This window comes from Mandrillus leucophaeus, unplaced genomic scaffold, assembly GCF_000951045.1.
Source record: "Mandrillus leucophaeus isolate KB7577 unplaced genomic scaffold, Mleu.le_1.0 Scaffold371, whole genome shotgun sequence".
NCBI classification, from domain to species: Eukaryota; Metazoa; Chordata; class Mammalia; order Primates; family Cercopithecidae; genus Mandrillus; species Mandrillus leucophaeus.
The window spans coordinates 1,616,491-1,631,496 of NW_012103932.1; the positions used below are offsets into that span (position 1 = coordinate 1,616,491).

The 15,006-nt window shown below is 62.6% G+C and overlaps 2 protein-coding genes across 2 annotated transcripts in view; one reads left to right on the top strand and one right to left on the bottom strand.

Annotated features, from left to right (window-relative positions):
• The window catches only part of PTP4A3 (protein tyrosine phosphatase type IVA, member 3), a 23,942-nt gene extending 10,538 nt beyond the window's left edge, over nt 1-13,404 (top strand). The window contains exons 2-7 of the mRNA XM_011990154.1: nt 3,100-4,048; nt 6,761-6,853; nt 8,679-8,809; nt 9,489-9,563; nt 11,818-13,024; nt 13,092-13,404. Coding sequence (XP_011845544.1) covers nt 3,944-4,048; nt 6,761-6,853; nt 8,679-8,809; nt 9,489-9,563; nt 11,818-11,935 — 522 coding nt within the window. The 5' untranslated portion in view covers nt 3,100-3,943 and the 3' untranslated portion in view covers nt 11,936-13,024; nt 13,092-13,404. The remainder of the gene's footprint in view (nt 1-3,099; nt 4,049-6,760; nt 6,854-8,678; nt 8,810-9,488; nt 9,564-11,817; nt 13,025-13,091) is intronic.
• Nucleotides 13,405-14,611: 1,207 nt separating this feature from the next.
• MROH5 (maestro heat-like repeat family member 5) overlaps nt 14,612-15,006 on the bottom strand; it is a 70,493-nt gene continuing 70,098 nt past the window's right edge. The window contains exon 30 of the mRNA XM_011990155.1: nt 14,612-14,839. Within this exon, the coding sequence (XP_011845545.1) occupies nt 14,739-14,839 (101 nt within the window). The 3' untranslated portion in view covers nt 14,612-14,738. The remainder of the gene's footprint in view (nt 14,840-15,006) is intronic.

Here is a 15,006-nt window from a genome sequence, read left to right on the forward strand (position 1 = left end):
CGTCCAGGGAGGGGGCCGCGCCCCTTACCACGACCCCACCCGCGACTGGTCCCCCGGGACTCCCCGGAGCGCCCACCTCAGCCCTGACCGCAGCACAGCCTTACTTCTGAGACCCACTGAGCCCCGGGCCTCCAGACTCCTTCCCCAGTATCACAGGGGGGCCCTCTGTGAAGGGGGCTGGATTCAAACTTCTTAACCCGCTGTGCCATCGGGAAGGAGGGTGGTAGCCTCCCTGAACCTCGATTTCCTCTTCTGTACAGGGGGCTCCGTGTTGTTCCTGCCTCCTAGACTTGAGGCAGAGAGAACATACTTAACTGGACGCCTGGTGTGGCGTCCTCCCCTCTCCCTGGCTTGTTTCCTCGTCTGGCCAACAGGGACAAGGATGGACTCTTCCTTTAAGGGTCTTGAGAAATCGCTGAGGGCTCTGGGCCTGCTGGCGCGAGGAGGCTGAGCCGGATCTCAGGAAGGGTGCTGCAGGGCTTGGTAGCAGGAGGGAAGGAGGGGCCGTGGCTGCCAGTGGGTCCCTGTGCTGTGGGCCACGAGCTTGGTGGGGGTGGTAGCGACTCACAACACACGGAGGCAGGGGCAACCTGTCCCCATTTCGCAGATGGGAAGCCTGAGGCTTTGGCTTCAGGGAGTTCTCAGTGCCCATCCCTGGGGATCCTTAACCCTTGCTCTCAGGGCCCTACCTGGTGACCTCAGTGGGGGCGTGCAGTTAGGGAGGGGTGTTCTCCCTTGGGGGACAGCCACCAGGCAGGGCAGAGCCACATAGTGGTGCCAGGGCGTCATTGCTTTGCTCTCACCTGGGGCAGGGGTAGGGGCTCCAGGGTGCAGAGACAAGTGGGGTATGTGGCAAGACCCCAGCCCAGCCTTGTCTAGCCTCTCCCTGGACCCCTGACCCTGTTCTAGCCTGGGTTGTGACCCCTGAGGTGGTTCAGAGCCTCCTCCCTCGCAGCAGCCTGCAGCCCTGAGGACCTGTCCAGGGCCTCCACTAGGCAGCAGGGCCAGGCCACGTGCTGTTGCCTGTGGGGTCTTCCTAGGTCCTTGGCAGCTGTGGGCGTGAGGGGTTGGTCAGCCCCTCAGGGAGAGGCCCAATGCTGTGGCTTCTCCAGCGCTTTTCCTCCTTCCTTTCTGTAAACATGAACTCGGCTCCCCCGCACAGGGACATCCTGCCGTCCCAGGAGGGACCCAGGTGTTTGTGTGCTGTTAGCACGCGGTGGCTTCCCTCACCCACACTCAGAGCCTGTGCTCCCTCCAGCTGGGCAGGGTGGGGGCTGGCGGGACCAGGGGCAGGATCCTTGTCTCCACCTTTACCTCCTGCTGGAGGTCCCACCCCACCATCCGTTCTTTTTTTTTTTTTTTTTTGAGGCGGGGTTTTGCTCTTGTTGCCCAGGCTAGAGGGCATCTCGGCTCACTGCAACCTCTGCCTCCTGGGTTCAAGCGATTCTCCTGCCTCAGCCTCCTGAGTAGCTGGGATTACAGGCATGCACCACCACGCCTGGCTAATTTTTTTTATTTTTGTTTTTAGTAGAGATGGGGTTTCTCCACGTTGGTCAGGCTGGTCTCGAACTCCCGACCTCAGGTCGTCTGCCTGCCTCAGCCTCCCAAAGTGCTGGGATTACAGGCATGAGCCACTGCACCCACCATCTGTTTTAACCTTCCCAGAACCACACAGTGGACAGATCCTGAGGTGTGGCGCTTGCTCGGAGCCCGTGAGCACTGGCTGCCACCCAGGGTGTGGAGGGCAAGCAAGGAGGAGCCCACGGTCCCATGCAGCCACCCTCCGAGTCCAGGGGCCCAGGCCTCAAGCCCTCCCTGCGCCTGGGCTGAGACTCCAAGGGCCTAGCCTGCCTGGTGGGCAGCAGGGAAGGGGGTGCTGGGGCTGGGGCAGGGGCACAGGTGAGAGGGGGTGGGTTGGGGAATGGAGAGCTCTGCTGGACAAGGGACCCTGAAGTGCCTTTCCTTGGGTGGTAGACAGTAGTGACAGGGCTGGGCTTGGGTTGAGTCTAGGGGGCTGGAGGGTCTGCTAACAGCTGGGTCACAGCCGGAGGGAGCTTGGGTCACTTGTGTGGCCCCTTGTGCTAATGGGGTAACAAAGAGGCTGGCACCTTGTACAAGGTCTGCCAGCCTTTCCGTAGAGAGGGAAGGAGGCTGCGTGCTCCTGGAACCCCCTTGCCTGGGAGCTTTGGGGTTGTGAGACCCAGAGAGGGAGAGAGGCAGGCGTGGAGGTGCTTCAGGTTACTGTGGCCCACCTGCACCCTCCCTCTTCAGGGCCCTGTTACGGTGTGAAGCCACTCCTGGCCACCTGTGCTGTCACCACCTTGGCATGTGTGCCTGATGGCTGGCCTGTTGGTGTGGTCTGTCCCCGCCTCCGCGAGCTCCTGGAGGGGCAGAGCTGGCCTGTTTATCCCCTGAGCCTGGCTGAGCCCTGTGTGAGCAGCGGAGACACAGTGGCGGGGGGACACTGGTGGGCAGGGGGCTACTGACAGGCAGGAGACTCTGCAGAAAGCAAGAGGCAATTAGGGTGGCCCACGGCTGCGTGTGGGCCAGGCCCCTCACCTCCCTGTACTGGCAGCTTGAGTGCCTGGGCCCCGTGCCCTGAGGATGGGCCACCCAGAGAGACCTGGGCTCAGATGTTCGCAGTAGCCAAGAATCGGAAGAGGAGAGGGCAGCTGTCCTGGCGTGGGGTTTCCACAGATCACGGCAGGTGGGCAGGGGCCAGGCTCAGGCTTCTTAGGGGAACTCGGCCTGTGTCCCCACAGAGGGACCCATTGTCTGTGTGCTGGGTTCATCATGTCCTCGGGGGTGTGTGTGTCCCTGAAATCCCTGTCCCCCTCTGTCCTCCGTCATGCCCTGCTGGCTGTGTGGTGGCTGCCCTATGGCCTTCAGGCGCTGGGTCAGTCCTGGCAGGAGCCGTGCTTCCTCGTGCTCCCACATAAGGAAACAGACCTAAGAGGGTCATTCACTCAGCATGGTCAGGAGGAGCGCTCTGGGAGAGGTGTCGCCTGTGACTGCGGGCTCAGGGCAGGCATGAACCCCTCGTGGGAGGTACGGCCCCCTGTGACCCCTTTCTATTCATTTTCTTCATCTTCCCCCCAGATGCTGTGTGCTGCGGACCCGCCTGGGGTTCATGGAGTGGGCCACGGGGCCCAGCCCTGAGCACTGCTGTACCGAGGCTCGCCGTGCCTGCTGCTGAGGAGTCCCCACGCTGCTGGCTCTCACCATTGCCCTCGCCTGCCGATGGCCTCTGCTGCCCAGCCTGGGGCCAGCTCTACCGCCTGAGCCCCCTGCCCCCCTCCAGGACTCACCGTACCCCGATGGGGTAACGTGACAGAGGCCCCGCACGTCAGAGGCCGCTGTCCCCACGGCCGCTGCCCGTGACCCCTGGCCCAAGGCTGCTGGAGTTGGTTCAGTTGAAGTTCATTCTTCCTTTGGCCCTTGGGGGCTTGGGGCCCACCTCTGAGTGAAGGGGGCTGTCTGCCCAGCCACCGATGTGGAGAGGGCGCCCCCAGCGTGGGGTCCAGCTCTGGACACTGCTTGGCGGCCGGATTCTCTTTGGGCTTTTAAGTTTTCTTTGCTGAGCTTTTTTTGGTTGTTCTTTTTATTTTTTGCCTCTTTATGACTATCCAGCTGTGAGAGACAGGAGTTTGGCGTTGCCCGCTTTACTTTGGGCGGGGAGGGGGCTGTTTTTTCTCTTTTCTTTTTTAAGACTTGGGTTTTCTTTTTTAATTATCCAAACACTGGGCAGCTTCCTCCCCCACACCTAAGTATTTGCACAATATTTGTGCGGGGTATGGGGGTGGGTTTTTAAATCTCGCTTTTCTTGGACAAGCACAGGGATCTTGTTCTCCTCATTTTTGGGGGGTACGTGGGGACTTCTCAGGACGTGTCCCCAGCCTTCTGTGCAGCCCCTTCTGCCCTGCCGGGCCTGTTGGGAGGCGCCATGGCTCGGATGAACCGCCCGGCCCCGGTGGAGGTGAGCTACAAACACATGCGCTTCCTCATCACCCACAACCCCACCAACGCCACGCTCAGCACCTTCATCGAGGTGAGTGGAGACGGAGGTGTGGTAGGCAGGGGGCCCAGGTATCTGGTAAGCCCGGCTGAGCTGCCTGAGGCCTCCCGAGAGGGGTCCCCAGCCCCCGCTGGCCAGACAGGGCTCACAGCCTTGAAGCAAAGCCCAGTCCCCGTTGCAGGATCCTGGAGGAGAGACATGGGGGTATCCTGGGGGTCAGGGGTGAGGGTGTCGGGGGATCAACTGGGTCCCCTGGGAGGCCTGCAGGGGGCTGGCATGTGATAGGAGGGACTCCATGCCATGTGGATAGAGGCAGGGGGTGAGGCGGGGGGATACATGGGCCAGGCTCTACGTGCTCAGCCGTGGCCTGGGCTGAGGCCCTCCCCAGCCCTTTGCTGTCCTTTTGACCTCTGTGCTTAGGCTGAGCGGGCAGGAGGTGCCCTGGTATGAGAAGTGGCTGCTTAATGGGGAAACAGGCAGACGGGGGACAAGTATGCAGGGCGGCTCCATGGCTAGCCCAGGCTTCCACACGCTGCTGGGCTCTGGGTGAGACCTCAGGTTAGACGAGGCTGGACAGGGGGCTTCAGGGCCCAGATCTCTATGTGAGGAGGGACTGAGCAAAGGTCAGCACTGGCCACAGGAGGGAGGGACCGCTGTGCCCTGGAGAGCCAGCAGAGATGCCTGCCACTGGCAACCCTGGCAGATGGGACCAGATGCATTTACAGAAGCTATTTGGGAGTGGAGTCTGGAGAGACCTGCGTGGCCTCCTAGAGGAGCCTGGTCTCTGCAGAGCGCCCTGCTGTTTGCAGGCCTGGGGCCATTTGCAGAGTCTGCAGCGGTGTATGGGGCCGTTGACAGCCTCTGACTGTGCCAGCTGTGTCAGAGGCTGCAGCTGTGTGCAGGGTCATTTATGACTGAGTCCTTTCCCCTGTGACATGAGATAAGCCATCATGGTCTTGTCATAATGAAACAGGGATTTGGGCATGAGAGGGTATTGAGAACTGTAGAGCAGCAGGACGCATTGGGCACCCTGCCATCAGGGAGCCTGGACCCTGGACACTGAGCCAGGTGCCCTACAGAAGATGGCTGTCCCTCTCACAGCTGAGACCCTTGAGATAACAGCAGGATGTATAAGAAAGATTGGCGAGAACATCATGATGAGTGGCCAGGGTCAGTCCTCAGAATATGACTGGGATCAGGGTTAAGCCTGTAACCAAGGTCAGGTCTCAGTGTGTGACCAAGGTTGGGATTCTGTGTGTGTCCAGGATCAGCACTCAGTATGTGACCAAGGTTGGGGCTTAGTGTTTGACCAGGATCAGTGCTCATGTGTGACCAGGGTCAGGGTTTGGTGTGTGTCTGGGATCAGGGCTCAGTATGTGACCAGGATCGAGGCTCAGTGCGTGTCCGGGATCAGGGCTCAGTGTGTGACCAGGATTAGAGCTTAGTAGGTCAGCAGGGTTAGGGAGGGCTCAGCCTGTGACCAGGGTTAAGGCTTAGTCCAGGATCAGGGCTCAGTGTGCGACCAAGATCAAGGCTCAGTATGTGACCAGGATCAGGGCTCAGTATGTCACCAGGGTTGGGGCTCAGCATGTGACCAGGATGAAGGCTCACAGGTGTGTGACTGTCAAGGCTCAGGATGTGACCAGGATCAGGGCTCAGTGTGTGACCAGGATCAGGAAGGGCTCAACCTGTGACCAGGGCCAGGGCTGAGTCCTAGGCTGGGTGGCCATTCCCTCTGCTGAGGGTGCAGAGGGCCTCTGAGGTACCCCACGGCCAGAGAGCCCAGCACCCCGCCTGCTCCCTGCATTCTCAGATAGTTGGGTATTGGCCTCTCTGTGTTCTAGGTACCCGTCCTGTGACCAGCAAGACCCAGCAGCTGATTCCTCACCCCTCCCAAAATAGCTGTGAGAGCAGGTGGGGTGGGAACAGCCCTCACACGTGACCCCCGTGAAGTGGATCCCCTGCAGTGGGGGTATAAATATCGGCCTGGCTGTGAACTCCCACGACCTTTTCCCTGGTCGTGTGGGGCTTCCCTGGTGGCGTGCAGGGCCCAGCTTCCTCCTGGCCGCCATCTGAGTGGTGCCCACCCTCCCTGCTCTGAGGTGCCCCAGTTGACGCCCGCCCCTCTTAGACCCCAAAGTCCCCCTGGACTGGACCCATCCCTGCGGCTCAGCTGGGGTCGCTGCTTAGATGCAGGGGCTCACATGTGGACTGGGGGGTCCAGTTCCTGCTGCGGGGACCCAGTAGCTTTTCTGGAAGAAATGTCCTTGCTGGTAGATGTGGGGTCCTGAGCACCCCAGAGGAGGGAGTGGTGTGCTGGGGAGCTGTGGTCCCAGCTGCCGGTGACCATGAATGTAGGTGGGGACACCTTTGCCTTTGCTGGGTGGCCCAAGGGACCTGGGACAGGCTCTTTCACACCCAGACACCACCTTGACCAGTCGCGGAGCCCAAAGTCCACTCTTGGTGGGCCTCACTGCATCAGGGTCTGCCTGGCTGGAGGGTGACATGCCCTTCCCTGGGGGCTTCAGGGACCATGCCTCTGCCCCAGGGGACTGAGGGGACAGGATTCCACCCCGAGAGGTCTGAGGGGCCAGGGCTCCACCCCGAAGGGTCTGAAGGGACATGTCCAAGTCCTGGGTGACGGTGGGGGACACAGCTGTGCCCTGGGAGCCCTGGTGAGTGGGTCCTGCTCCCTGAGCACTACAGCCCCAGCCCAGCCTTGCCTCCTCCGTCCTCCCCCCTCAGGACCTGAAGAAGTACGGGGCCACCACCGTGGTGCGCGTGTGTGAAGTGACCTATGACAAAACGCCGCTGGAGAAGGACGGCATCACAGTTGTGGTGAGGCGCGCGCCACGGGGACCCTGGCCACGGGGACCCTCGTCGCTGCTGCCACCGGGGGAGGGTGGGGCGGGGGGCTCTGGGCCTGCACAGAGGGTTTGGTGCCCCTCCTGTGGCAGCCCTGGACATATTTGTGCCTGGGCCACGTGTGTGTCTGGGTACATCAAGGGAAGGCCAGGATGTTGGGCCTTGTGACCTCAAGAAATTCACCCTTGTGTACCCCATCTTTCTGTCTCTAGATCGGGCCAGCCTGGCTCGCCAGGCAGGGGTGGCTGGCACATGCTTGGTGCATGGGCCAAGGTGGGGGTTGGGCTCCTCCGCCTGTCTCAGACCCTCCTTCTGTCCTGTCTTGGGTCCATCTCAGTCTCTGCCCGGGTGGCTGCGGCCCTGTTGCCAGGCAGCAGGTTCCTGGGGAGGACCCTTGGGCAGTTTCCTTGGCTCCTTTGGCCCTGGGGACCCAGGTCTGGGCGGGGTGTGGGGCGGTTCTGCTGCCGTATCCTTGGGGGGTGGGCCACAGCAGCGGCAGGCCCAGAGCCGGCCCCAGGGCAGGGGGGTCCACCCCCGGCCTGGTAGACGACTGCCCCTGGTGCAGGCCCGCCCAGCTGCATCCGGGCCTGTCTCCTCAGTGCGGAGCTTGAGTGACCCCTCAGTCACTGCTTTTCATCCCAGGACTCTGCTTTTGGCTGTGGTTGCTGTTTCATAACCTCAGCTTGGCGGTTTGGAGTGGTGGCAGTGCTGGCGCTTTGGGGTCAGATAGGCCTTGGGCTGCGTCCCGCCTCTGCCCTCCCCAGCCTTGTGACACTGCAGGTCACTCCGAGCCTTGGGTTCCTCAGCTCAAAGCGGGGCTGCTTGGAAGAATGGGAGGTGAAGGCGTGTCCCCGCTTCTCGCGTGGGGTGCACCCACACCCTCCTTCCTCTTCCACAGCAGCGGGAGGGATTGGGGTCAGACGTAAGTAGCCGTGCAGACCACTTGTCTCTAGGAGTTGCCCTGCCTGGAGGCTGGGGAGGGGTGAGATGCCCCCAAAGGCTGTGTGTCTGCTCAGTGGGCCCAGCGGGCTCTCCCTGGCACCAGACAGCCCCAGGCCTGGCACAGTCCCGCGGCCCTGCACGAACTCTCTTTCCCAAGACTGAAACGTGTCCATTCCCACCACAGCGCTCTGGCCCGGGCCCTCCCCTGGGAAGACTCACTTGCCCACCGATCCAGGGCGCTGGGGAACGGGGCAGTGGGAAGCACAGGTCATCTTCTAAGACCAAATTAACCCCCAGGAACAATGGGCCGGGGTCCCAGTGGAACCGCCTGTTTCGAGTGCCCTTGGAAACATGGGCCCTGTCTCGCCCCATAACCCTGTCTTCAGTCCTTCCTGGCACCTGGGCTGTGTGTGGCACGTGCCAGCCGTCTTTGCATGCCACCACAGGGGACTAGACCTCTTGCACCAGCCGACCCAAAACCTGTCAGGCTGCCGCCGGCACACAGGCGTGAGGGATTGTGACCCCAGAACCGGAGCTCGGGCTGACAGGTGTGGGGATTGGATTTGTGTGACTCTGGACGAGGCTCCAGTCAGAAAGGGGTGGGGTGGTCTAGGAAGGCTTCCTGGAGGAGGGGACAGCTGCAGTGTACAGGGAATGATGAGGAGTCTAAAGCACCCACCATGGGGTGCCCATGGCCAAACTGTACACCTCCTGTGTGCCCTCTGGATCTGCTGCCCCCACCCTAGCGGGCTCCTGGGACCCTCTGCCTCTCAGAGCTCCCTGTTCTCACCTGAGCCCCAGGGCCACCTCTCCACTCTCCCGCAGCTGGGGGTCCTCACGTCGCTTCCCTCCGCAGGACTGGCCGTTTGATGACGGGGCGCCCCCGCCCGGCAAGGTAGTGGAAGACTGGCTGAGCCTGGTGAAGGCCAAGTTCTGTGAGGCCCCCGGCAGCTGCGTGGCTGTGCACTGCGTGGCGGGCCTGGGCCGGTGAGTGTTGGGGCAGGGTGGAGCTCGCCGTGTCAGGTGGTTGGGCATCTCGTGGTCTGATAGCCTCGCTTTTGGATGTGGGTCTTGAACACACGTCCATGCGACCTTCCCAGGAGGCCCGTGCCCCAAGTACTGGGGCTCCCAGACTGGTCCTCTCCCGGCATCACAGAGAGGAAGTGCTTCCCAAAGTCTAACCCAACTTCTTCCTGCTGTGGTTGTAACCATCCCGACATCTTGTTCGGGAAAGGGCTGTCGTCCCCCTCTCCAGACACAAAGATCCAGCCCCACACAGCTGGGGCCTCAGACCCCTGCTGGGAGAACGGGAGGAAGAATGGCAGCTGGGATCAGACGAAATGACCAGTGGGACAACCCCATCCGCAGAGGGAAGCCTAGGCGAGCAGGGTTGATAGCAGGCACGGATCCAGCTCTTAGCACTTCACCCGGGAGCCCTTATTTAACCCTCCCCCAGCAGATCGCAGAGAGGTTGCCTAGGAGGAAGCCAGGATTTGGACCCAGTGCTCAGGCTGGGCTCTGAGGCTGTGGCCTCCATGGGGGAGCTTCAGGCAGCAGGGAGTCTGGACCCCTAGGGCCCCCGTGCCCTGCGTCTTCAGCAGGTGCCCTGCCAAGGGGACAGGGGTGCGCAGGCTCCGAAGACCCCGGCCCTTCTGTTTGCCCCCAGGGCTCCAGTCCTTGTGGCGCTGGCCCTCATCGAGAGTGGGATGAAGTACGAGGACGCCATCCAGTTCATCCGCCAGTGAGTGGCCGAGGTGGCGGGTGGGCTGTGAGCGCTGGGGGAGGGGAGATCTGGCTGCCCACGAAGGGTGTTGGTGTTGACTGTGTGGTTCTGTTGCCCTGAGGCTGCGTCGCTCAGCACAAGCTGGGACTTGCTGCAGAAACGGGGAAACCCGAGGTGTTTCTAATGGGTGGGGACAGCGGCCCCTGAGGGACCATGTAGCCACGCAGGGACACAGCGAGGCCACTCGCCATGCCGTCCTGCCCGCCCTCCACAGACGGAGCTCCTTCCTTCCCAACCATCCTGACGGGGGTGGAAGGACCCTCAGCCAGCCGGTTCAGTCCCTCCGTGAAAAACAAGAGCCTGAAACCCCATACCACACCGTGTCCACCCCTAGGGACGCTCACACTGGGCTAGTGTCTCAGAGCTGCTCTGAGTCCAGCTGCTCACCACCCCTTCCCCTCAACCCTGAGCTCTCCAGCTCAGCCCCTCCCCGCCCTCCTTGGAGGCTTCCAGTCCAGCTGGCCTGCCCCATCCCTGTCACTTGGTGGCCTCCCTGGGGAAGGCTGCCATCTGCCCACTGCCCAGGGGGTCCTGGGGGAGTCTGGCCGGGACAGCAGGGCCAACTCTGGAGGAACGGATGCGGCACCTGAAGCCTGCCCCTGCCCAGCCCACCATGTGCGTGCCCATGAGTGCCACACACCCGTGCTACTTGGACAGGCTTGGCTAGCGAGGCCATCTCTTCCTCCCAGAGGTAGGCTTGTTCCCGGCCATACTGGCTGGCCAGCCCTGCGGGTCCGTGCAAGAGCGTGGCCTGCCTTGTGGGTCTGTGTGGGAGCGTGGCCTGCCCTGTGGGTCTGTGTGGGAGCGTGGCCTGCCCTGTAGGTCTGTGTGGGAGCATGGCCTGCAGGTGCTCAGGTCTCCTTGGGGGCCCTGGCATGTGCACGCTCACACACAGACACGCATGGGGGTCATGCAGGCACACACATAAGTACACGTGTGCACACACAGATCCAGACATACGCAGGCACACACGTACAGGCAGGTGTGTGAACACAGGCACATACAGACAAGTGGGTGCACACGTAGACACACATGGATGCACTCAGGCACGTACACACGTGTGCACTCATACATGACATGCATTTTCACACATGCGGGTGCACACAGGTGAGCACGTTCCCTGGGGCCTCTCCTGACCCCACGTCTCACCGAGCCAGGGCTTGTCTCTCCCTTGTGGTTTTTGCTGTGTGGCTCCCTGCACCTGAAGCTGCGCTGGTCAGGACAGGTTGGGCGGTGCTGCAGAAATGGCCAGGCCCAGAACAGCATGGGTGTTTCTTGCCCCTGTTGCGTGTCTGTGGGTGGGGGCCCTACGCGGAGGCCTGGCTGAGGGCTGCGCCTTCCCCAGCCTGCCGGTGGCTGGGCAGAGGAAGCGAGCATGTTGGAGCCACACGGGGTGCCTGCAGCCTTGCTGGGCAGAGACTCCTTGCGCTACTTCCGCTCCCACTTCCTTGGCCAGGGCCAGCCCGTGGGCACGCCTGAGGCCATGGCGGGTGAGGATGGATGAGTCTCCAGAGGCGCTGGGTGGGCAGCCCCAGGCCCCGGACGCCTGTCACCTCAGGGTCTCTCAGGTGTGGCTGCAGCATCCTCTCCTCCAGGAAGTCTTCCTGTCCACCCCAGCCCAGGTACCTGTGGTCAAGGACCAGGTGGCAGGGACAGGGTGAGCACATAGCCCAGGTCCCCGCTGTAAGGACCAGGTGGCAGGGACAGGGTGCGCACACAGCCCAGGTCCCCGCTATAAGGACCAGGTGGCAGGGATGGTGGGGACAGGGTGAGCACGCAACCGAGGTCCCTGCTGTAAGTGAAGGTCGTGTAGCTGGGCTGGAATTCTGGGCTCAGCCCCTCCCTTACTCACAGGCCCCCCCTTCCTGGATGGTAGAGGTGCCCAGACACCACCCTTGTTGCCTGCTCATGGCCTTGGGGTGGGTCCTACCCATCTGGGGAAGCCTGGGGGCCGTAGGGAGCCCAGAGTCAGCCTGGAGGAGGTGGCGCTTTGGTGAGTTTGGAAGGCAAGCAGGGGTAAGCTGCAGGAGGCCAGGAAAGGGTGACTGTGACTCTGGGAGCAGCCGTGGCAAGGCCCTGGGATGGGAGGGGCTTGGCCAGCCACAAGGCCTTACTCCAGCTCACTGCACTCTCAGCTTCCAGCTCCCTGGGACAGGTGAGGTGGCCGAGCCAGGGCCTTGGATGAACCCTGTCCCTGTCCCCCTCTTCCCAGGAAGCGCCGTGGAGCCATCAACAGCAAGCAGCTCACCTATCTGGAGAAATACCGGCCCAAACAGAGGCTGCGGTTCAAAGACCCACACACGCACAAGACCCGCTGCTGTGTCATGTAGCTCAGGACGTTGACCGGGCCTGGTGGCCCTGCCCAGCCCTGCTCTGCCCTGCTCTGCCCAGCCCAGCAGGGGCTCCAGGCCTTGGCTGGCCCCACATCGCCTTTTCCTCCCCGACGCCTCCGCGCACTTGTGTCCGAGGAGGCCCCTGGCCTGTGTGGCCTCTGGGCCTTCTCCTGTCTCTACCGCTCCCTCTGGCAGCGCTGGCCGTGGCTCTGTCTTTCCGAGGTGGGTCAGGCGCCCTCTTCCCTGGACCCCCGCCCGCCCCCTCCCACACCAGCCCAGGCCGGTCTCCTCTGGCCTGTTTGTTGCAGGGCGGGGGTACATTTTGTAACCACTGGGCCCCCCCAGCCCGTCTTCTGCGACCCTTGCCCTGACCTGTTCTCGGCACCTTAAATTATTAGACCCCAGGGCAGTCAGGTGTTCTGGACACTCGAAGGCAATAAATCAGGAGCCGTGGCGTGGCCGTGTGTGTGTGGAGTGGGCTGAGGCGTCAGGCGGGGCGGGCCGGTGGCCTGGGGGCCCTCGGAGGGCTCCGGAGGCCACTGTCGGGATGCTGGGCCGCTGCCCAGAATGGGGCTCCCGCGTGCTCCTACGCTGCCCTCTGGTGGCCGCTCTGGGTCCCTGCACCCCGACCCAGGGGCCGGCCTGCCTTGTCTTGAAACCCAGGCGGGAGCCCTGCTTTGGGCGGGGTGGCCGTGTTGACGGTTCTCGGGACTGTGACATTAGAAGGTGAGGTGGGTCACCAGCATTGTCCTCTGCAGGATGGGCTGGGATTCATTTGGCAGTTTCTCAGGGCCTGTGTCCGGCGGGTTGGTCCCTGTCTTGCCCCAACCAGGTGTCCACATTTCAGGCTCCGAGGCGCAGAGAAGGGTGCAGGTGGTGGCTCAGGTGGAGGAAGGCTCCATCCGTCAGCCCGGGGAGGGAGGGTTCCTCCTGGGCACCTGGGGCTGGATGTGAGAGGCCTGGACCGGGGCCTGCTGGAGGGCGTGGACTGGATGCTCGTGTGTTCCTGGGTGCTGTGTCTGTGTTGGTGGCTGGCCCCACCCTAGGCCAGGGTGCACGGCGGGCATGGTCCCCGCTGGGAGGAAGGTGGGCCTGGGGCTGGCCCCACCCTAGGCCAGGGTGCACGGCGGGCATGGTCCCCGCTGGGAGGAAGGTGGGCCTGGGGCTGGCCCCAGGGTTTGGAGAGCCTAGGAGTGGTCTCTGTCCTGGGGCCCCAGGAGGTTCCAGCAAGAAGCAATTGGGGCAGGTCTGGAGGAGGTCAGTGGATAAGATGGGGAGATGTGGAAACCCCAAAAGCCCTTTCTCAAGCAGCCCTGCCTCCAAGACTGACACACGGCTAAGGGGGCCACAGACCTGGCTCCCCCAACTCCTGTGTGGAGAAAGGGCAACAGCTGTCCCGGATGGTTACTCTCTCCTTTCCTCAAACACATTTGGAACTCAAGTAAATCCGATGCGTGTTGGGTGAAGTTTGCTGTATTTTTTCAATCCACCAGCCAAGTTTTGGGGTCACCTCTGCTGGCCCTGTGTAGCCCTGTCCCTGCCCCAGGAGGCTCACAGTCTAGGAGAGTTGCGGGGAAGACAGGCTGGTAAGCCTCCCAGTTACAGCTAGGGGTGTTCCACCTCGGGGGGTGGCGGGGAGCGGGGGCATGGAGGCGGGGCCTTGGGATACTCCACCTTGGGGGCCTGGGAGACAGGATGCATGGAGGTGGGGCCTTGGGGTGCTCCACCTTGGTGGGGGGCAGGGTTACAGGGGGTGTGGAGGAGGGGCCTGGGGGGCACAGTGCAGAGTACCAGGCTGGGAGGTGGGGGAGATGCTCCATGTGGAAGGACCGCCTGAGCTGAGTGTGGAGTGGGGTCAGCACTGGCCAGGAGGGGAAAGGGGGTGCAGTCTGGATCATCCCATGGGTGGGATGGTGGCTGGCCTGGCAGAATCCCCAGACAGAGGCAGCGTGGGATGAGAGCCCAGGCAGAGCCCTGCAGGGAGGGGCTCTCCAGGAGCTGTGTGGACCCCAGGCCAGGTGGAAACCCAGGCCAGGTGGAAACCCAGGCCGAGGTGGAAGGTTGGGCAGGTAGGTTTCCTGGTGGCTCTCTGGGAGTCCAGGTACCTGCCTCTGGACTCATCCCTCCAAGGGTCTTGGGAGAAAGGTCTTACTGCCCATTTTACAGATGGAACAGCTGAGGCTCAGAGAGCCAAGACTCCTGCCTCAGGCCACAGTGTGTCCAGGGTGGGCCTGGCTGGTTCTGCTGCTAACCCTGAATGGACTGAGAAGGATGTTGATGGGGGTGGAGGGAGACATTGGGGTCCCGACTGAGGGAACTCCGTCCCACCATCAGCCCCCAGCCACTGTGGCGCATCAAGCTGGAGACAGACTGAAGATTGAGCAGCTACCCTGGGTGGAAGCTGCCCTCGATTCGAGGGCCTGCCCAGCCCCCAGGACCCTGGGACCCCGGCAGGCTGTGGCTTGGGCTCAGGCCCCAATCAAGGGGACCCTGCCTCCAGGAGTGGACGGGCGTCTACCTGCAGGGCGCTTCACGGACTTCACAGCTTGTCTCTGTCCCCGGGACCTGACCCTGAGTTTGTCCCCAAGTCCTGCCAGTGTCTCCTGGGGCTTGGCTTGGTCACAGCAGAAGGGCCCCTGGTGGGCAGGGAGCTGACACGCATCAAGCTGCTTTGTTGAATCTAGATCTTTCTTTCAAATGGAAAAACGTTATGCAACCAAGCTCTATTGGGGGGCAGATGGGGCAGGGCTGACCAGGTGGGCACAGCCGGGGGAAGGCCGTTGGGGAGGATGGCCGGAGGTCACTGCTTGGGTCTGGCCGACACCTTCTGGAGGAAGGAGAGCTGGCTGGTGGCAAATTCCCGGATGCTGGGCTCGGGGTCGCTTTTGAGATGTTCAAAAGCTCCAGAAGAGGAGGAGCAGGTCAGAGGTGACCCCAGCCCGGGAGCAGGTCATTGGTGACCCCAGCCCGGAGCAGCCCCTTTACCCCAGCCCGGGAGCAGGTCAGAGGTGACCCCAGCCGGGAGCAGCCCCTTTACCCCAGCCCGGGTGGGGTGGGGTGGGGAGGGG